The following is a 23,250-nucleotide window of genomic DNA, read 5'->3' as shown; positions in this document are numbered from 1 at the left end:
ATGGGGAGGGAGTAGAGTGGGGGAAGGGGTAGAAGTTGATCTTTGAATATACCTTGTTTTATAGTGTTGATTTTGGAATCATGTATGTTTTACATAATTATAAAATACAAAAATAAATTGAAAATCAATTCCCAAAAATAGAAATTAAGAAAAAGACAAGTGAATCTATCTCTGAATAAAGTTAGAGGCATAGTGAAAGAGTAAGTAACTATTCTAAGTGACTCTTTATAGCAGTAATTTGATTATAATCCTAGAGGGATATTCTATGGGAAACTATTAAACAGGGAAACTGTTTTATCCAACAATGACAACAACAAAAAATTTCCAAGGTAAATAAAAGGAAGAGAGATGGAAAGGGAAACCTATAGACGTAAGACGTCTGAGAGGGCATATCTAAATCCATTGCAATGTATGGATCACATGTGGATTCAGATTCAAACAAAAACAAACATTCTAAGACAAAACATTCTAAGAAAATAGGGAAAATGATATTGACTGGAAATTTCATGATGTTAAGAAACAATTGTTAATTTTTTGGATATGAAACCTTTACTGGTTAAATTTTATTTTAAAAAGAATTCTTAGGACTAGTGAGATAAATAGAAATATTTAAAGACAAAATGAAGCCTGGGATTGCTTCAAAATAATCCTGGGAGAGGGGAAGTGGTGATAAGCACATGGAGGCTCATTATATATCTTATCTTTTTATATCTTTGAAATTTTCCAGTCTAAAAAATAAGTTACATATAGGCCAGCAGGAGAGAAACTTCTCATTGAATTCTCATTTGCAAGTTTTATGAGTAAAGTTTTCTTCACACAATTGAGGTCTTTAGTTAGATTTGGGTATCTGTGTTCCCTCCTGTGAGATTCAAACCCCTGGAGATAATGTACTTTTTCAGACCACAAGAGAGTAATGAAGGCTTTAGGAGATAGAATTCAGAGGTTCATGAGGTCTGCCAATTTTAGAATGGCCCTACACTTTGCCTCTCTCATTCTTTTTTTTTTTTCTGCTGCTGCCACCAGCCTAATTCTATGCTTTTGCTAATTCATGATTAAACTATTATAGTTACTACCTTATTATTTTTTCCTATAGCATAAGGCTAATAGAATAGAAACATCTCTATAATAAACATACTTAAAACCTCCCTAAACATAAATGTTTAAAAAGGGTCTAACCAAAAAGTTATAGAATGGAGAAGCTTTGTCTTTAGAGTAAAAACATTTTGTACCAATGATCAGAATTTATTTAGGCTTATTGTCTAGTCGGGTAAATGGTGATTTTTAAAGAACAAAGTGAAAAATGGAATTACATACACATGATAGAAAATTTAAAAAGTACAAAAAATACACTGTAAAAACAAGTCTCCCTTCTACCTCTAGTCCCCCAGTTCTTTCCCTGGAAGCATTAATACTAACAGTTTATTATATATTTCTCCAGAGATATTCTAAAAATATTTGCAGAAAATATAATTATATATCATAAATGGTAGAAAATTAGATATAATTATTAAATAGTCTTTAACTTTCCCCAATCTGTGATTTTTTTAGCACTTCTTTTTATTTCTGGACTATCATTTACACAGCCAGCTCAGAAAAAACAATTCTGAAAAAATATTAACCTCACATTTATATTTTTCTTTGGTTTTGAAAAACCCACTAAATGTCAGGTATATGGTAGACACTGGGATGCAAAGATGAAGAAGGCATTCCTTCAGAGGGAATTCAATCTAGTTGCAGACAGTCATATTTTCAAATAGAGTTAACAATTGACTCTCTTCATGTACTCATCACTTTAATGAGGAATGTGTTATATATATATATATATATATATATATATATATATATATATATATATATATATATGTTTAAACCTGTAATGGCAAAAAAAATCACATTAATCAATTTATTTGAAGTCTGGAAATTAAACTCCCCACTTAAAAAAATCAGAGGAGAATGTTTACAGATAACTCAATACATTAATGATTGATGTTTGAAGTATTTGACAACCATAAAAACACTCCTCCATTTGTTAGAGATTTTCCTAGTGATGAAGAAAACCAACTCACTCTTCTAAGCGCCTGATTATTGCATCTATAGATGATTCAGATCCTTAATGTTTCCATTTTTTCTGTTGCCTGTTTTGGGGGGACTTTATTTTTTAATTAAAATCTCTCCTTAAGATGAGTAGGAGGAGACAAGAAATGAAGGTTAGAGCAATGCTCAAGTATACTTGGGCCAGTCATGTAACTTCTTGCTAGCAGCTCTGTTCAATTTCTGTGGAGAGAGTAAGGTAAGCCACTGACTGCTATGAGCCTTCAGGGTTATCACTGAAGTCTTGCCAGTTGTGATCATATGTGTTTTCTATGAAGATCCTCTATATAAAAAATGCTATTAACCCTCTAGTTGTTCTTCCCTCAAACCAAGTCTCCAAACTAGACATTGTTAATTGACACTGGGTTGCCTAGAAAATGGAGATGTGGATTGTTTAAGGCACTTATTCTGAGTCAATATGGATCTGGGAAGATGATTTGCCAGATGGCAACCGATCTATTCTTTTGTCTCTAGTATTTAATACAAACTTCGCCCTTGCGTACTTTATACACTTAACAAGTGTCTAACCATGACATTCCAACAAGGGATAGTGAGTATTCTGTGACTGTTTCAGACAATTGCTCATGTTTATATTGGCAGCCAGTGTCCTTACTGAAGACAAAATAGAATATTCTGGGCAATCACTTCCCAAAGCAAGATTCTTAGGTTAGATAGGAATGTTTTCTTTATTATTATTTTGGCAGGATTTAAGGGAGGCCAGTGGAGATGAGAGGCAAGTTTTGTGTTATTATCATTATTGTTTTACTTTTAGTTTTGTGCTCGTCTTAGTTAGGCGTGGGTGAGAAAAGCAATAAACTTGTTTCTGATCATTGGCTAATTTGATTAGTTGTTGCTTCTGCTATTACTGAAAACCAAGAGGGTGGACATCATCCAAGGAAAGAAATTATTCAGCAGAGACATACGGAGGTGTACCATCAATTACCATAGCAAATTACTTTTCCATGTTGGAACCTAGATTTCAATATTTTCCTCATTAATTCTGGACAGTGTTTGAAAACAAACTGCTCCAGCGGAACCAAGTGAAGGTCAAGCCTGCCTTTCACACCTGAAAATGATGACGTTCTCTGGAAATATAAGCCGTCAAAAATACAGCATGAGTAGTATTTATAAACACTGGACTTGGCCAAGTGTATATAGATCACCCTAGAGAAATTAAATGCAGCAGTGCTCTCTACTGGAATGTTGTGATTTTGATATCAAGAGCACATACCGTATCTGTTATTGTCTGCTTAAAGAAACTAGGATCAGTGCTAGCAAGTGGAAGGCAGAGTATAACCCCAAGCCCAAGAAATAAAAATAAAATTAAAAAGAGGACAAGATGTTCTAATAGGCAAGCAAGCATTTTGAGCTAGTTCCTTTCTTATAGCCATGGGCAGAATGGTTGGTTAATAAGTGGTCAACAGAAGCAGCATTAAAATAAGTCTATTGTTCTGTAGCCTTAATCATTGGCAAGTCGTTAATATTGTCCTAAGTTCTTCTTTTAGAAGTCATATATGGTTCATTCTCTAAGAAGGACTGAGTTTGAAATTTCCAGGAAGATGGGTACCTGGAGTTATTAAGTAGTTTCATTTATTTCATAATTAGAGGATAGGTATTTAATTTTTTAAAAGGGTACCCAGATAATGGGTATCCAGGTTGGGAACAAGGCATATAATTACAAAATGTAGTTTATTACCACTAAATCATGCCCATTATGGTAGCCATGGCCACATGGGGCCAATGACCACTTAAAATGTGGTTAATGCACCTGAGAAACTGACATTTTAATTTAATTTAAATTTAAAAATACTCAGTTTAGATATATGTATGCAATTCATTTTCATCCTCCTCAGTTTTCTGCAATTCTCTTAGTCTGAACCCATCATTCATCACTGGGGCTCTTGCAGTAGCTTCTTAACTACTTTCTGGCCTCTAGTCTTAAACTCTGCTAGGCCAGTCTTAAAGAACTTCCCATTATAATTAAATTTTCAAACTTTTCTTGAGCTATACAAGACATACAGAAAAGTACAAAATCGTAAGTATACAGTTTGATATGTTATATCATAAAATGAGCACGACTGATAAATGAATAACCAGGTAAAAAATAAAACTTTAATTAACATTAATTAATCACACTGCAGAAGTTCCCCTTTCATGGTCCTTTCTGATCACTTCCCTCTTTTCTCCAAAGGTAATACCCTTACTTCTTACATCCACAAATGACCTGTTTTATATAAATGGAATTGTAAGATTATGCATTCCTTTGTGTCTGGTTTGTTTTCCTCAGTATTATGCTTGTGGAATTCATCCATATTATGATGTGAATCTGGACTTCATTCATTTTCACTGCTGTCTAGGAATTTAATATATGAATAGGCCACAATTTATTTACCTATTCTACTCTTCATAGAACCTTTGGTTATTTCAAGTTTTAGGCTCTTATGAATAAGACTACTTAGAACATTTACAACTTTGTTTTGTGCACACACTTCTGTGTGATCTATTCCTAGAAGTGAGTTACAGGGGACAGAGTATGCTTATGCCCAGTTTTGGAAGATACTGCCAAACAGTTTTCCAAAGTGGTTTTTAATCAGTTCACATTCCTAGAAATAGTATATGAGAGCTTACGTCCTACATCTTCACCAACGTTTGTCAACCTTTTTTACATTTATTTTGTGAGCATTTAAAGGATTACCATTGTGCTTTTATTTACATTTCTTAATGATTAATAAAGTTCAGCATCTTTTTGTATTAGAAATTTGTTGTCTTTTGAAGTGCCTGCTCAAGTCTTTTTCTCATTTTTCTATGAATTATCTATTTTTTATTGATTCGCAGCAGTTACTTAAATATTCACTTATGAGTTACAAATATCTTCCATTCCCTGGCTTTCTTTTTCATTCTTTTTTTTTTTTTTAAAGATTTTATTTATTTATTTGACAGAGACAGCCAGCGAGAGAGGGAACACAAGCAGGGGGAGTGGGCGAGGAAGAAGCAGGCTCCAAGGGGGGAGCCTGATGTGGGGCTCGATCGCAGAATGCTGGGATCATGCCCTGAGCCGAAGGCATACGCTTAGTGACTGAGCCACCCAGGTGCCCCTCTTTTTCATTCTTAATGGTGTATTTTATGAACCTAAGTTTTTCATTTTATGTTATCCATTTTATCATTGTTTTCCTCCATGACAAAGGCTTTTTGGGTTCTATTTAAGAAATCTTTCCATATTCCTAGGTTTTGAAGATATTCTAAGTAATCTTTTAGAAGTATTACCTTGCCTTTTAGTTTAGATTTATAAGCCACCTGAAGTTTATTTTTGTATACAGTGTGAGGTGAGGGCTAAGTTTCCTTAATTTTACATGATTATCCAATTGCCCTACTATATAATTTATTGTAAAGACCGTCTTTTCCTTACAGCTCTTAAGTGCCACTATTGCCTGTGGTGATCAACTCATCCCAATTTGCCTGAAACTTTCCTAATTCTAGCTCTGAAAGTTCTGTGACCTGGGAACAGCCTGTCTCAGGCAAACCAGGATGTATGGTCATCTTACTTTTGTCATAAATCATATGTGCATATAATTTTGGGTTTATTTCTGGATTCTTTCTTCTGAACGAATAATCAGCCTACTCCGTATTTATTTTAGCTTATCTAGCTTATTATAATAAGCCTTGTTATACTTAAAGAAAGTCATCCTAACTTGTTTTTCATTTTCAGGAATCTTGGCTATTTTTTAAATAAATTTTCCATTTCTATTTTAGAATCAGCTTCTCAATTAATACAAAAAGAAAAGAAAAAAAAGAACCCCAAGATTGGGAATGCATTGATTCCGTACACCGGTTTAAAAAAAACTCGATATTTATAATATTGAGCTTTCTAAGCCATGATTTATTTGGGTCTTCTTTAATTTCCTAAATGTTTTGTAGACTTCTGTGTGGAGGTCTTATACATCTATTGTTACGTTTCTAAAAAATGGATTTTTTATATTACTATATATATATAACATTATTAAATTTTATGTTCTAATACTAGTTTCTGATGTATAGATATACATTTAAATTTTATATATTGGCTTTGTATTCAGGGAACTTGTTAAACCTATTAATTCTACAAGTTTATATATTAGTTATATGTAACATTCTTATATTACTTTGGATTATCTATGTAAATAAGTGGCTGGCTCTCACAGGGTATAGTTTGCCAAACCCTACTACAGTCCATGCTTATACTTCTTTTCCTGGAAGGGAGTCTCGTATCTTTATGGTGTGTGCTAGATGCATGCAGGATGCAGATCTAAATTGCTGCTCATGGGCACAGTGTGAGTCCTGAGCTTTTCCTCCATTCCTGGATATTCTATAAATGGAGTCACTGGTGCCAAATCTATTCCCAGTATTCTTCATTCATTTATGTAGATCCAAGTTTCCATCTGGTATCATTTTCCCTCAGCCCAAAGAATTTTTTTTAACATATCATGTAGTGCAAATTCTTAAAGGAAAAATTCTTGCTTTTGTCTGTAAATATCTATTTAATCTTCATTTTGAATGACATTTTCACTGATATGGTGAATATTCACAGGTTCACAATTTTTTTCCTTTTGCACTTATATCTAAGTCATTCCATTGCCTTTTAGCTTGCATATTTTTGTATGAGACTGTTTTTCTTCTGTTTTTATCAGGGGTCACCATTTTTTTTTTTTAAATTAAGTGTTCTAGTAAATATTTTTGGCTTTGCAGGCCATATAGTCTCTATCACAACTACTCAACTCTGCCTTTGTAGTGTGAGAACAGCCACAGACAATAGGTAAACAAGTACTTGTGGCAGTGTTCCTTTAAAACTTTATTTATGTAAAACCTGGAGGCAGGATAGATTTGGCTTGAGGGTTGTGTATAGTTTGCTGACCTTTTTGTAAGCTTCTTGAATTTTCCACTTCTTTCTTCATTACGTTCATGTTTTTCTTTACATTCGTTTGAGCTCCCAGTTAGTCAATTCCCTTTCATAATTTCTCAATCTGTTTGTATTGTCTTTTCCACCTGGATGTATTTTCCACCTTTGATGCCTGTTAAATTTTTAACAGATGCTGGAATTTTACTTTCTTAAATGCTAGGTTTGTTGTACTCCTTTAAAAAGTGTTGAGAGTTTGTACTACAATTAAATTACTCACAGATCAGTTTGATCATTTCAAGGCTTGCTTTTAATCTTTGTTGGGTGTAAATGATCAGCCTTTTAGGCCTAATTTTGCTCCACTACTAAGCCAAGGCCTTTTCACAAGGCAGAACCAACAAGACACACTACAGGATAAAATGGGAGACTAATCAGTTTGGGAATGTAGTATGAGAAGACTTAAGCATAGTAAAAGGTGAGCAGAAATTAGTCAACAGAATGCAGGGAGGGGAAACTAGAGTAAGGGGAATGTATGCTCTACTGAGACTTGCATGTACAAAAGCCTAGAGATGGCAAATACATGATGTTTGGATAAGATGCAAGATCCAATATGACTGAGGGAGGACAGAACGGGAAAAATGGAAGAAATTAGGCAAGTAAGCACAGGAAATGAATTTGCTAAGAACCATGTTTCTCAACCATTTAGATCATTATCTACAGGTTTTACAAAGCAGATCTCACCTTTTTTTTTTTTGGAATCATATTTGAAGGGCACAAGAAGTGAAACGTAGAAATTTTGTTTCAAAAAATTTATTGCAAGCCTTTATTAATACGTAATTTGCATAAGCCTTTACTGACATTTTTCTCCCACTTGTTACTATCTTTCCATTAGAATACTGACTCTGGAGTTCTTAAGACGGGCTAAATTCTCAATTCTGATTTTTAAAAATCTCAATTTTTTATTTTTTAGCTGCATGATTTTGAGCAATTAGACTTTATTTGTTGATCTGAAATGGGGTTAGGGAGAGCAAAGTTATTAGCAAAAAGACATATAAATATCAACCAGTCTCCCATACAAGTAGACAGTCAATATGCTAGTTCTCTTGGATAAAAGCCCTAGGAAAAAACTCCTTTTCTAGCCCAGAAGTTCTCAACCAATGCTGCACATCAAAATTACATGAGGAACTTCAAAAAATATGGATGCCCTGTCCTCACATAATTTAATCAGTCTGGATATGCTGTTATTTTTTATAAACTCTCCGAGTGATTTTAAATGAACGCAAAGTTGAAAACTGCTGATCTAGCTAGGGAAGGCTTTTTCATCTCTCTGAAATCAAGGTGTATGTGTACGTGTGTGTGTGTATGTGTGTGTGTGTCTAGCACACAAAGCAAAATGTGAAAACATGCGATCTATTAAGAGAAAAACAACTGCAGGCCATAACTGACACTGATGAGTGCTGGCAACACACTTGGCTGACTTATTAGATTCTATTTTTAATGTCAAATCCACACTGGTTATATAACAGTGGGGCTAAAGGTTTTACATAACAAATCCCTTTGAATCCGTAAAACTCAGATTGTTGATTTTATAATAATCTTTATTTCATTTCCTTAAAAATTAGTTCTATAATGATTTCTTTTTATAAGGGGAAGCTGCAGTTTCTTTACAATATGGCTTTTTTTAAAAAGCATTTTTTATTTTAAATCTTTGTTTTTTTAAATCCCCCATTCACTTTGAGATTTACTCACTCCAAAGAATTCTATAAGAAAATTAACTTAGTAATAACTAAATAAGGCTAACACTATGATGGTACGTGATAGTTTGGTAAATGCTTAAGAATGTATATATGGAGCAACTTATATTTTAGACTTATTTTTAAAGCTTCCTTGAGATAATTTTTAATTTAAATTTGCTAGCTGTTGCACTTTAACCTCTCAGATTACATCATCCAAGGTTTAGCCTTACTCCCTCAGACGACGTTACTGAGTTAATAGAAGTCAGTTAACACTTCTTCATACATTTTTATAAAATGTGAATAACTTATCCTTCTTTACTTCAACAATAGTTTTAGAAATCTGAACTCATTAGAAAAAAGCAAAGGATGAAAGGATACAGAAAGTATAGCATTCATATGAGAAAAGATGCTATACATAAATGTATGGCTATTATTTCCTCTGAAACAGTCACTTAAAAAGCTCTCTTTGTATAGGGTACCTTATGTGAAGTGCACAATCACAGGAAGAAGATATACTGAGAATTAAGGACTGGAACAAAGTACACAACATCAAAATGGTGATTTCCATGAACATCAGTGCATGGGAAAGACTATGCCAACTGTTTTTCTTCAACCGTGCTGCACCCACAAGAAGCATTCAACCCCATCTCATAAGAGGGTAGCAAAAGCTTTTAAAGAGGTAGTATATGAAAAGACTAGTTTTGTAAATAACATCATCATAAAGAGAATAGAACTAATTGAGAAGGAACATTACAGATTTCAGCTTAAAACTTAGTTCTGAAATATTTTTTGTTCTTTCTAGCTTTGAGTTAATAGTAGGCTTTTTTGAACCTGTTATAAGGACCCAATACCTCTAGACATCATGAGGAATCTTTATTTCTACATCCAAAGGATTCTTCTGGAGTCTTCAGGTACAGAGACAAAAGTCAGGGGTCTCAAGCCCAGTGTTGCTCTTTCTCTGATTACTCACCTAGAAGGGGGTGGTGGGAAGAAGCTCGAACAAAGAATGAATTACATTCTGTTCTCCAACTTGAGCTATGCAAATGTTACGAGTCAGAGTTGCACAGGCACCTGCTTAATGAATGGATTACAAGCGCTTGCATGACTGACCACGTTATATATATTTTCTTCTTTGCATAGCTCTCTGAAGAAAAATTCTATGTTTCTCAATGTGTCAATAAAGATCTTCGAAAGGAACAGACTTAGATTTCCAGTTTTTCGTTTTTGTTAGTAGTGGGGCCTAACATGCTTTTTTGGGCAGCACTGAGCGGCTTCATCTGAACTGATTACCTTGGAGTGAACTAAAGGGAAACAGCAATGGTAGTCTAGCACAGTCAGACCTTATAGAATTTGCAAGAGACAGAGGAAAGGACAAAGGTTAGGAATGTGAGAAATGGAGCCTCTGGTTATTCTGGTTTCAATTTCAAGTTTCAAGCTCATTTATACAGATATAAATATTTCAAATTCAGCAAATGATTAATGTTATTATAGTTTTAATCTGAAGAGGAAGTCTTTAATTTCAAGTCTTTGCTACTGGTATGAAATTATCACCTAAATAATGTCAGCATTATTCTACAACTAGAATTCCATCTTTTTATCATTTTGAATATTCAGTATGTATTACCTCGACACATAAAATCCTTGAATGATTTGGTACTCATAGATAAAACCATGTGTAGGTCTGTCTTTAAGAAAGTTCCCAGGAGCAGCTGAGTCCAATATTAATGTACCAAGTATTAAATGACTTTACCAACTTCAATAAATGCTATATACTGATATAATCTGTTAATAAATCATTAATTAGCCAGTAGATAACCGAACACATAGAGTAGCTTAGGAATATACTATTAAGACAAGAGGAAGTGCACAGGAAAGACAGTGCAATAAAATTTGTCTGTTTCATTCACTTATAAAAAAGACAAATCTCAATCGATTATGCAAAGAATTTCCAGTTTTAATCCAATCAGTTTTCCTAATCTTCCTGGTGACTGGAAACAAGTTAGGAGTGGGACACAGTGGAATGAAGATGAGGAGTTCTGTTTTTTAACTACCACCGTTAAATGCTTGGGAAAAAGATAAGACTCCAAATCACCAAAGAACACTCTTTCCTTAAAATGTTTTCAAAATAAATATAAGAACGATTTCGGAACAATGTACAACCATGGATAAGTTAAAAATTTTAGGAACAGGGACAACTAGGATAACTCCTAGAATACATATAATCAATACCCAGGAGAACTGACTTGTTTCCCACTCCCTGGTAAAAGAAAATGCAGGATGGTAGGGTCTGATGTTTCACCATTTTATCTGAAACTATGAAATAGAAACAACTCTGTGAAGCACAAGAGTCAAATGAAAAAAAAAAACAAAACACCCAAATGTCCAACTCTAAAAATATGCAATTGATGTTTAATAATCTGAGGATTAAGTAACAAAATCAAGAAAGAATTTTTTTACTTGCCTCGGTTCATTTCCTCTGAATTCTTCTACGATTTAAAAATAATCTATCACACTTATTGATTTAGAACCATCAGATTTTACTTCAGGAAAATCTAATATCTTTCAAAAAGTTATAATTTTAATGTTAGCACAAAAAATTACTTCCTAGCATTTCATTTTTAAAAAACTTTTCCGCAGCCAAAGATTCCTATTTTTGAATTACAGTACTGCAAGGCACATACAGAACTCACCTCCTTCAAAACACACAGAAGATATACTCCCTGAAATAGAATTTAAAAATCCTTAAACAATTAGAAATACTACAAAGTTAGCAATTTTTAGGTAAAAATGTTGTTCCTACAGGATCATGCACCTTTCTTAAAATCAGTTCAGCATATATGTATAAATAATCCTTTTTTAAAACATTTGTATTTGAAATGCAGATACAGTGATGCTGAAGACAGCACTAAACAAAAACCTGAAAAGTACTATAGTTTGAAAAATTTTATGTTATTGCCTTCATTAGAGACTGTATTATTTTTAGCATTTTAAAAGATTTGAATTTAATAATGGGGTACGATGCACGAAATAAAGGATTTTTTCTTTCTTTTTAAATAATATATCCATCATTTTTAGCATCGATTCTTTTATAAAAGATGCTAAATGAATTATATATTTTAGTTTTAGTAAAATTATATATTTTTGTTTAGTAAAACTGAAAACGAGACCATTTAAATGCCTCTGCTAAATTTAATGCAGCTTAATTAGGGACCGGGTACATATTTTCCTCTGAAAATTTTTGGTCAAGCACGTCTAACCATAAAAGCAAATGGAATTTTAAGAGGTAGATTTTTTTCCCATGATGCATTTGTTAATAAATGTATTGTCAAGAAAATAAAAACAAGCACTGAGTGTGTTTTCTTAAAGTATAAGGGTCTAATGAAAAGAAAAATAAAAGATAGGTATGATATTTGTTACAGTCTGACATTTTAACAGTCATAGTATTAGATGTTTTGTGACCAGTGCATTTTGGATTCTCTTAGGATCAAAATACGAGTCTGCCAACTGTATTAAATCCTCCTCCACCCCCTCCACCAGTTGGTCCACAGCTTCCCGGTGGGTCATTGTCATCAAATCCATTGGGGCGAAATGAACAGGAGGCAGATGCAGCTTGTAGGGCCCGGGCTCGAGCGTTCAACTCTTGTTCCTAAAATTAAAAAGAATTTTTATAAAATTAAAACCCTAAATACAATGGATGAGTATATCATCTATATAAATATTTTAAGAATATTTAAAAACTGACTTAATTCTTCATAAGCATCCCTCGACTCTCAGTAATTTAAAAAATACTGACTATACTAATCCTTACCAAATCTTACTAAAGGAAAGTACATCACAGATGGAACAAGTAAGACGGAGAGCAAAATCCTGGTGTAACTCTACAGAATGACAGATCCTAAAGCCCGTTCTGTTTCAATACTTCAGTTTGCAAAAGAGAAAACTGATGTTCCACATCCTAAAATTCCTCTACAGGAATACTATAGTTTTTATAAACACTCATCAACACACATAGGAATAGATTTCCTTTCTAATACACAGAATGTAGAATTTAAAGGTTATGGCAATGGATTATCTACTCTTTATCTAAGTGGGGTTATTTTGTATGTGGGTGATACAGTAAAAGGCATAAATAATGAAAGAAGGCTGAATGTTGCCTACCCTTTCCTTAGAATACTGCTCAATAAATAAAGGTAGGATTTCAATAACATTGCTAAGGAAAATGGAGCCTATCTCCTTACAGTATTACTTACAGCGTTTCCCTACCAGATTATCAGAACTTTTACCAGGAACCAGTCAGACTGGCCTATCTGCCAGACACATATTAGGTGCTCAATAAATATTAATGATCTCAGATTAGAACACTAATAGCTACTTAGCTTCAGAAGGAGCAAATGTAAATAAATAATGGTAATTCATTTGGCAAGGTGTCAAATTGCATTCTAAAACTGGTACGAACTCCTTGGAAGAAAATGTAAAATATTCTGGCATATACCCATTTTTCTGGGAAAGGTTCTATAACTTTCAGATGAAGTCAGTATCAATAACGTCTAAAAGCTACTCTTAACTTGTTCAGCATAACCATCCTGAAGAACTTCAAAAATACACTTAACAGTAATCATAAAAACTATACGATTTCCAATTTTCAACTAAAAGCCCAGTTACTTTGCTCCAATTGACAAGGTAGTGTTATTTTATAATTTCTAGCTAAATTTTTTTAGTTAACTATTCTCCCCTCTTCACAAGATGCCCACTTTTTTATTATGGAGTAAAAAACCAGGCTTAATTGGACATCTATTTCTCACATTATGAACACCTTATTTCTCCGTAACATACAGTGACAGCTGTGCGATTGCCAATACAAAAAAATGATCAAGAATTACAAATCTGTATAGCTGAATATGACCTTAGATAAGAAATCCTTGTAACAGAATGGTCTAATTAACCAGTCTCAGGCAGGGTTTAGAGAGGCTTTTAAAACTTCATTTGCAAGATACTTCTCAAAAACTTTTTAATTTACTGTGCTGGTTCCTTTGTATAATGTTTTTTAAGACATAATCTATTTTTTAATCTGTAAAATTAAAATAAGAATTAAAATAGAAACTAAAACTTTTAGTTTTATAGGTAGAAAATAAAAGCTATCGGTATGTATGTAAGAAATAGACACAAAAATAAGAAACAAAATCCTCATTGCTGTAGCTCTATAACCTGTTAAACCATCCAAACACGCAACGAAAATGACTCTGTATCTAAGATCTGGTTTCAGATATAGATCATGTTCCCTAATGAAATTAATAAAACTGAATATGCAAGGTAGAGCTCAAGAAGTTCTGCTCCCAAAAGATGCGGCAAATTTTGTTAGAAAGTAACTCCCCCCTCAGAAGCAGTGTTAAAGGATACACACACTACAAAATTAACTCCATTGCTTCTGAGATGCATGAAAACTATACTGTATTTCAAGACAGCTTACCAAGAAAGGAATATTCCTTTTTTGCTTTTTATCTACTTATATAAATATATGGCTGACAGAGAAAAATGTGTGATATCCTGTTTTCGGAAGATAAGCTTAATGGATTGGAGCAGGGAAAACTTCACAACTTCTTTTCATATAGATGAAAGCACTGTGTATAATGTCAAAAGTTACAATTCTCATAGTGCATATTTTATATCCCAATTTTATATCAAGTATTAAAATTAATTCTTATTTAGTAATGGACTATAGGCCTGGAGTTGCTTTGGGATAAATAATTTGCAGAATATTTAGATTTGTCATTTAAATGAATATGTTAACATAAAATTAATCATCTTTAATTTTTCTTTAAACTACACAGATATATTACGTATACTCTTCTGTATGTATGATAAAGAAAAATATTAAGAAACAAAGGAAAGAAACCAAACGAGAAAGGACAGAAGCTCTGTCTATAGTTGATGTGGACATGTGGAGATAGGTGGTGATCTTCATGGTACGATGCTGGTGCTACTCACACAAACTTCTCTCACTGGATCCTAACCAAAAGCATAATTTTTGGAGTCCAGACACTAAAATAATAGAGACACTTCTTAACCACTAGTTGGATTGAAGGGAAAGAAATAAATGAAGAAAAAGCCCTTCCCAAAATTTACTTTGTGATTCACAGTCCTATGTGTCAGGCTAGGATACACAGCAGAAAAGGGTTTGGTCACATACGATTTTTTGTCCACTTTTCAAAATCACTAATCTCACCAACACCAGAACGAGCAAGAGTTTCTTTCCAACACACGTCAATCTAGATGTGATTTTAGTAAAATTTAAAAATGGAATCCCCAAAACAGCTTGTTAAAATTACAGAAGATGAATTTCTAATGTGATTATGAAGAATTAAAAAAGAAAGTAGCTACCCTGAACTGTACTATGATGTAAATTCATTTGCAGTACTACTCGAGAGCAAAGGAACTCAAAATGTTCACTCCACATCCTTACCTTCACTAAGATTTGGTTAATTTTTTGCGATTGTTTTATAAGTAGGTATAAAGCTAAATCTTAAAAGTTGTATTCTTGACATAGCAATCTATTTTAAAGCATTATTAATATGAAATGAGCACAAATTTTGAACTATACCTCAAAAATGTAAAAACAAAAATGAAAATAAGAACAAAAACATATATATGTGTTCCATGTATTCAAAACAATATAGTCTCTTAACACAAACTTAAAATACCAGAATGATTCAGTTAAATAGTATGAGAACCATCACAATTCAAACCTCAACATAAATCAATTAGATTATTGTATTTGAAAGTAAATAAGACATAGTATAAATGTATTTAAGTTTTTAAGTAAGAGTTGAGGATTTATTACCATAATTTGCTTTAAAAAGGTTCTTTGGTAATAAGCTTTGATTTAATATCCTGTCTTAATACAGGAACATAAATATCTTAATGTAAAATTTGGCAATATCTTTTTTACATTAAATAACTTGTCAATCTGAGACTTCAGATGGAATTTAGAACATCTATAAGCACTGAAAAACTGAATTAACAAAGTACATAAAGCTTTCCTTTATAGTGACAACAGGCCTTAAAACAATAATGAAAAGAATGGCTTGTCATACTCAGATACTGTAAATACTGTAAGGGGGTAAATAGTTAAGAAAATCATTTGGAGGTAGGCTGTAATAAAGTAGTTGTTATGGTTACAAGAATTTTGGCAATCCAATCACAGAAATAGAGTAGTTCCTCATATTTTTAAAACCCATGTCTCTCTCCTTTGATAAATATACTATTTTGCTCAATCACTGATATATAATCTGCATATTTCCACAAGTCAAGATTGTACTTGGCCTTATTTTCTGTATCTTATATCACAGAAAATTTCTATTTCAACCTAACCCTCTTGCCCTTACTCCTCCTTTCTAATCTTCAAGAATCATGATGATTAATATCTGGTGCTTATTTAATATCAAGCAAGAAGGATATGGTTGAATACATCCTGTTACCTAGATCATAATCCTTCTCTGACTGGATGTAAGAATCTTTGGTGGTGAATCAGGTTTAATAAATATTGTTTCTAATTTTTTTTCTGTAAAATATATTATTTTTGTGTTACTCTAGAACACTGCCATACTCCTTTAACAATGTATCATTTGAGTATTTTATAGTACAGTCAATTTGAAAACTTTTGAGAAAATTTCCTCCTAAAAATCAGTACTATAGCGATCCATTTCTTCTTTTTTTTTTTTTTTTTTTTTTAAGATTTTATTTATTTATTTATTTGACAGAGATAGAGACAGCCAGCGAGAGAGGGAACACAAGCAGGGGGAGTGGGAGAGGAAGAAGCAGGCTCATAGCGGAGGAGCCTGATGTGGGGCTTGAACCCAGAACGCCGGGATCACGCCCTGAGCCGAAGGCAGATGCTTAACCGCTGCGCCACCCAGGAGCCCCGATCCATTTCTTCTCTTAATCTGTATCTTTCAGCTTTGTGATTTTCAAACACAAAATTTTTAGAACTTAACTTATGTAAATGCATAAAATCACTTGGATTATGCAATTAATACACCTACAATTTCACCGATAATTTAGTGTTGGTTCTTATGCTATTAGCAAGTTGGCAGGTTTCAGAGAAAAATACTTGCAGCAAGATCTTTATTAACTTTTAAGTAATAAAATCACTAACTCCTTGCAAAAAGTGTATTTGTAAGTAAATTCAGCTCATACGAAACCTTTGTTCCATAGTTTTTATTCACTAATTGTTCTATTAGCTCCTTGGTTTTATTGCTCAGGTCCTTAAAGAATACAAATATGCTTTTCTTTCTTTCTTTCTTTCTTTTTTTTTTTTTAACATATTCTACCTATTGGTGTCCTTTATCTTATCCACCTGTTAGGAAGTGCCCTTAAAATATCTGTAAAATAGTCTAGAATGGAATAAACACCAAATTCAGCAGCTGTTTCCCCTGGTAAGTGGGACTAAAGAGGAGAGGGAAGATACTTCCACTTTACTAAGCTTCTTGTATTTCTGTATGGAATGGTTTTATAATGATCACATTTTTTGTAATTAAAAACAAGTGTGGTCTTTTATATTGCATCTAAGTGCAACTTTTTATAATTAATTCATAGCATTAGAAAGTAAGATAATTTATATAGGCTGAACCCATTTATATAAACCCAGACTCAAATTTCAGAATTGCCACTCTGTAAATTCCTTGAAAATGTAGAAGTTGGATTTTAAAATTAGGGCACTCATTTAACCACTGTTAAAGCAATTGTTTAAATATTTTCCACAAATGATGGAAGCTTCTGTTTCCAACTTACCTGTAAATACAGTTTATTGTCTTTTGTTATAGCATCCATAAGTTCTTTCTGTAGAGGTGGGTCTCCATTTACCCAGAGTCCACTGGTTGAACTGCTACCACTTAAACTGTTAGTGCTGTTCTGTTTTTTATACAAAAGCACATAAGCTGTGTCCTTTGGAAACCTACTCGTAATTTTCTGGACTGACTGAAATGAAGTAAATGTCACTCTGCTGTCATTAAATAAAAACCATTCTTTTGACATCTCCTTATTTTCTAAATCCTGTTCAATAACCGCACTGGGACTATTTCTCCCTAGTAAATGACTCTGGGAGGACGCTAGCGCCCGAGTTTCAGACTGATGGCACATCTGGTATGAGGACTCTGTACCTGTGATGTTTCTGGCGTAAGAATAGTAATGCCCGCTTTCAGAGGACACACCAGAGTGAACGACAACAGAACTTAATAGATATGGCACCAATCTGGAGCAGCAAGTTTCTTCAGTTCCAGAAGGCTTTAATTTTTTAGCTAGGTTCTCACTGATATCAGTGAAGTCAACATCTATAGACCAACTTTCTGACAATGAAGAGAAAGAAGTAGTTCTTTTAACTGGCAACTCCAAAACCAGTGGCAGTGACACATTGTCTAAAATTTTTCTTCTCACATGATACTTTTGATCATATGAAAATCTCAGGAGAGTAAGAATAAGGTACTCAGGCTCCTCCGTGATTTGCATAGTTTTCTCGGCATTCTGCAAAGAGGCACAGTTTTCACAATAATACTGGTTGTCGCCAGTAAGAATCTCTGGAGCCAAAAAATAATTTAGTAAGTCAGTTACTGAAGGTGTGTTTCCACCTCCTGGTTTCTGAGGTACATCTTTATTAACAAGAATCCTGCTAGATTCATTGGGGACACAAGTGTTTTCAGTACAGCAAAACTCATCAGAAGGACTGCCTAACATTCTTTCATTCACAGCTGAGTCACAAACAAAGGCAGCTGTTGCTGGATTAAAAACTCCTGGTTCTTCTGTAGGACCAGGTACATTGGCTTGCATTAGACCACCATCTTGTGTATTGGGTGATGATGTTGCATCTTGAAAAGACAAGTTTTCAATAGAAGAGGAAGGACAAAAGGCCAGTGAAAGATCAGTAAAGGCTTCCACTTTTTGTGAGGTACTCCTGCAGTTCAAACAACATATGTGAGTTCGTAGTTTTCCTCCAAACATTTTTTCTATTAAAGTCTTCTCACCATCACTTGTGCAAGGGCTTTCTGTTAGTACAGCTGCCTTACTGGCTACTTCCTGTGAAGAAGTTTCATTGCACCCCAGACTTTCAGAAGGCTTGTGTGAGGACTGAACTTTCAAGATCTTTTCTTCTTCGTGTAGCCTGCAAGACAGTATGTATCATTATATTGTTGCTTCACTTAAGTTTCAATGTCATTGCTATTTAAAAATACTGGTGGCTCATATAAACAGCCAAATTATTTTAATCAAATATAATGCTTAATTTAAACAATCAAGAGGAAAATCAAACAATTTGAGAATGTAGATTAGAAATTAGGGGCTATTACTACCGTATAGTTTCATTCTTTCTTCATACTGCTATTTTATAGCACTTACTACATGACAGTAAATGATATATGTCCACTAATTATCTTACATAACTTTGTCTGCCTGACATCTCATACAAAGCCTGGTACAGAGAAGCCACTCCACATGTCCTTAGCTGATTGCACATGTTAAGTTCAACCAACTTTACTAGTCATTCATGTAACAGAAGGGAGGCAAAGATCTGGAGAAGAAGATAAAGGTTTTATTAACTAAGTGGTAAGGAGACAATAAAATATACCAAACTCATCTAACTATGCACTGGTCTAAAGGAGCAACTATTAAATTTTTTGGTCTCCAGATCCCATTATATTCTTAAAAGTAATTGAGGAAAATTGAGGAACCCAACAGCTTTCACTCATGTGGCTATACCCAGCAATAAAATTTACTGTATTCAAAAACTGAGTATAAAAGTAATAATAGATTTGAAAACAATAAACCCATTATGTGTTAATATTAATAATATTCATTATGAAAAGTCATATTTTCTAAAACCAAAAATTTAGTGAGAAGAATGGCATTGTTTTACATTTTGCAAATATTTTAAGTATCTGGCTTAACAGAAGACAGCAGGATCCTCATAGCTGCTCTGCATTCAATCTATTGTGGTATGTTGTTCTGGATGAAGCATATGAAGAAAATCTGGCCTCAATTACATACACACAGATATATACTTAGAAAAGGGAAGACTCCTGAAAATGTTTTTGGAATCCCTAGGGGGTCTTTGTACCACACTCTGAGAACAGCTGGTCCAAAGTAAGAAAATCAAAAAAAGAAACCAAATTAAAAACAAAAGCACACTTAAATATATGTAGTAAATGCAAGGTATTTAAAGGTTAACGCCTGAAATATGTTTTTGAAGGCAAAAACAATATGCCATAGAAATAATCCGTTATGAAAGAGAACAATTCAAATCATAACTTTCAAAATACTTTTTACCTGTCTAGCAGAAACCTGAGGTATTCAGAACAGTCTTGCTGTGATCTGGGGGTAAACCATGGAGGTCTAGAAGCCTCAAAGAATACCCGAGGTGCATATGCTTCTCTCTTGATATCAGTAGAGAAAATACAAGGAAGTGATTCTCACACCATGAATCAAATAACTGAAATCTTACTATACAATGTTTAATGAAGATTAATTAAAATTACATTGCACTTAACCCTACTACAAAGTGCCAGAAATGGAGACAGATAAAATTAGAAATAAATTTAGGTAATCTTCAGTCATAACTTCTCGTTCTGCAGATAACAATTAACATTTAGAGAAACATGTAACGTGCCCGAGGTTATACAGCTAAAATAGTGCCAGAGGGAGTCACATTAGAACCCAGGTCTCTCGAACACTTACTACAATGCTACTGGCATTATCCCTCTATGACAGGCATATCCTTGCATCCATAACTTTTTGAAAAACAAAATCTGAAAAAGACATTTTGGATAAAACAAGGGGAGTACTGACGGCCATGCATATCTACTTTGGATGAAAATTTCTTTGACTAGATATACATTTCCTAAGTGTACACAATGTAAGTATACTGTTTAGGGTCCTAGCTGATTTTTTTTGGCGTGGAGGAGGTCTAGTGAAGGGGCTGCTCATTGACTTTGAAGCATTCTTGGTTCAAATCCTAGATTTTGCAACAATGGAAAGGAACTGAAAAGGCATCTAAAGAGATGTGATTATAACTTGAAAACTTAGAATTCTCCTGACATTTTGAATATTTGTGGTATAAAACAGAGTCCCCAGTTAAGAAAAATTTTATCAAAATAGAGGTGTTGATAGGATTCGGAAGGAAGGAACTTTAACATACTAGTTGAGCATAAGCTCTAGAGTCATTTGGTTCATACCCCAATTTGACACTTGTTTGCATGACTCTGAAAAGCACGTAATGTAAACCTAGTTTCTTCATCTGTAAAATGGGGATACTACCTTATTACTTCATAGATTGTTTTTGAGGATTAAGAAATAATACATGTAAACTACTTAGGATAGAAGCTAGGCACATTTAAATGCTCAATGAATGTTAGCTTTCTCAATTATAAGAAAAAAAAGCCTTTTCAATTATATAAGGAAATCCATCTACCTAAAACAATTCTTGTTGGCTCCCTATCAGACAACGTCTCAACTGTGATAGAACTTTCATTAGGTTCTCTTGTGAATTCCTTTCTTCTTTCCTTGGGAGCATGGAACCCTCCTATAGTTTTTTTCTAACAGCCCTGATTCAGTAAGATAATATATATATTTATATGTACATATACACACAGATATACATTTTATATAGTATACGGTAAATATAGACTAGTGATAAATCAAGCACAGAAATCAATTTACTAGGAAAATAATGTCTGGCAGTCGGAGGGAAGAGATTTCATCTCCCTTGGTCCTGAGATGTTAAATTTAATTTGTGGACATATTTTCCTCAGAAAGAGAATAATAAAATTATCTCTTTGAGTATATTATTACTTACAGGCCATCACTCATATATTATTTTTTTCCACTTAAGTAGTTATACTTGAGCTATTTCACAACTTATAGATAGGAAACAAGGCATCCTTATCAACTCAATCCCACTAAAGCTATCTTCTCTTCTGACTCTCCCACCTACTCTTTTAGAATTCTGTAAAAAAGACAATCAGAGTAAAAGCAGAAAATAATAATATACATTATTTATAAATGATATATACATTATTCATATGTACTGCTCAAAACTTAAGAGTTCCTTGAGCATAAGGATTCCCTTCCCCTCTGAATGCTTATCAGACTCCATATTGTGTCTCTCAATAAATGTCTCTTGAATGAATGTTTACTATATGTGATTTTCTTGCCAGTAGCATAAATTCATTTCCTTGGATTAATTTGTGGACAATAAAAGATCATCATAAAATTTTAAGCCTTAGAACTTAACAGATAAAGTTGTTTATCCGTTAAGTTCTAGAGCTTAAAATTTTGGTCATAATAAGAATGAGAGTGTACCTATATTAGAAACAGGAGAAAAAAGAAGCCAATGTGCCACAAAATTATTTTAATTATTTATTATTGTGAAAAATCTATCACTTTAGTATCTTTAAACTATTAAAGATGCATTTAAAAAGACTTCTTCATGAAGAAGCTTATTTATTGGGGTGAAAATCAGATTTTATCTATAATAATTAGAACAAAGGGTCAGCATAATATTCATCTACCGGAATGAAAACCAGGGGGAAGAAATAAAAACTTAGAGCATATCCTGATTTTAGGCAGGATCTCTTTAGCACATCTAAGTGGATTTGTTTTGCTGTGTCAAATATATATTATTTAAAAAAGACTCACCAAGTTTGGTAAAATGTGAACTTTAAAGAATACTACCAATGAAGTTAACATATACATACTATACACACTTACACTCACCTGTGTATGAGCCAAAAAGGCAAAGAGATGCTGTAATTTTTTCATTAATGAATTGCACCCATTTAAATTTAAAGATAATACTTGTCTCCTGAAACTGAAAGGGAATAAAACAGTGATTCTTGTATACATGTACATACATACACACATGCATTTTTTAAAAGCTAAAAGGTAGTTAGTTCAAAAATTTGTTATCTTCTAAGTAAAACATCATTCACCTGATGGCCCTTTACCTAGCAGAGTTACTACTCACAATGTAGTGAAGGAAGGAAGGGAAGAACGACAATAAACAAAACAGTTACTATGGGACCAGGCAATGGCCTATGTGCTGTCACACGGCATTCCTATTTTCTAGATTAGCAAATAGAAATTGATTAAGCTATTAATTAATAACTTAAATGAGCACCTTTTAAATTCTTTCACGCACCTGCATGAAATAAAAAAATATATTGTCAACAAAACATACTACAATGTTAGAGTGATTTAAAGAATGTGGTAGAAGTACAGGATGGGAAAAGGATAAATTATTCAAACATGTGAATAGGAACAATTCAGTATCCGTTTGAAAAAAAGATGGAATTAAATAAAATTTTACATTATTGCAAATGTCACAGAGGAGTAATGAGATAATGTAAAATAGAAAACTACTGAAGTATTTAAAAGAAAAGAGGGGGGAAACATCGAGGGGGAAGCCTTCCTACAACTCAGACACTACAAATGAGAAATAGCAGATTTCACTACATAAAATAAAAAATTACAAATGAAACACTCTACAAATTTGAATCACACTAACAGGAAGAG

General features: G+C 33.3%; 1 protein-coding gene across 1 annotated transcript in view; it reads right to left on the bottom strand.

Annotated features, from left to right (window-relative positions):
• Positions 1-10,626: 10,626 nt before the first annotated feature.
• USP38 (ubiquitin specific peptidase 38) overlaps positions 10,627-23,250 on the bottom strand; it is a 31,759-nt gene continuing 19,135 nt past the window's right edge. The window contains exons 7-10 of the mRNA XM_045798921.2: positions 22,453-22,546; positions 20,008-20,114; positions 17,485-18,847; positions 10,627-12,343 (exon numbers count right to left, since the gene is read on the bottom strand). Of these exons, the coding sequence (XP_045654877.1) occupies positions 12,182-12,343; positions 17,485-18,847; positions 20,008-20,114; positions 22,453-22,546 (1,726 nt within the window). The 3' untranslated portion in view covers positions 10,627-12,181. The remainder of the gene's footprint in view (positions 12,344-17,484; positions 18,848-20,007; positions 20,115-22,452; positions 22,547-23,250) is intronic.

This window comes from Ursus americanus, chromosome 13 (assembly GCF_024610735.1).
Source record: "Ursus americanus isolate L20-20 chromosome 13, mUrsAme1.1.p, whole genome shotgun sequence".
NCBI classification, from domain to species: domain Eukaryota; kingdom Metazoa; phylum Chordata; class Mammalia; order Carnivora; family Ursidae; genus Ursus; species Ursus americanus.
The sequence above is the reverse complement of the archived record's forward strand: the minus strand, read 5'-3'. Positions and strand labels throughout refer to the sequence as shown.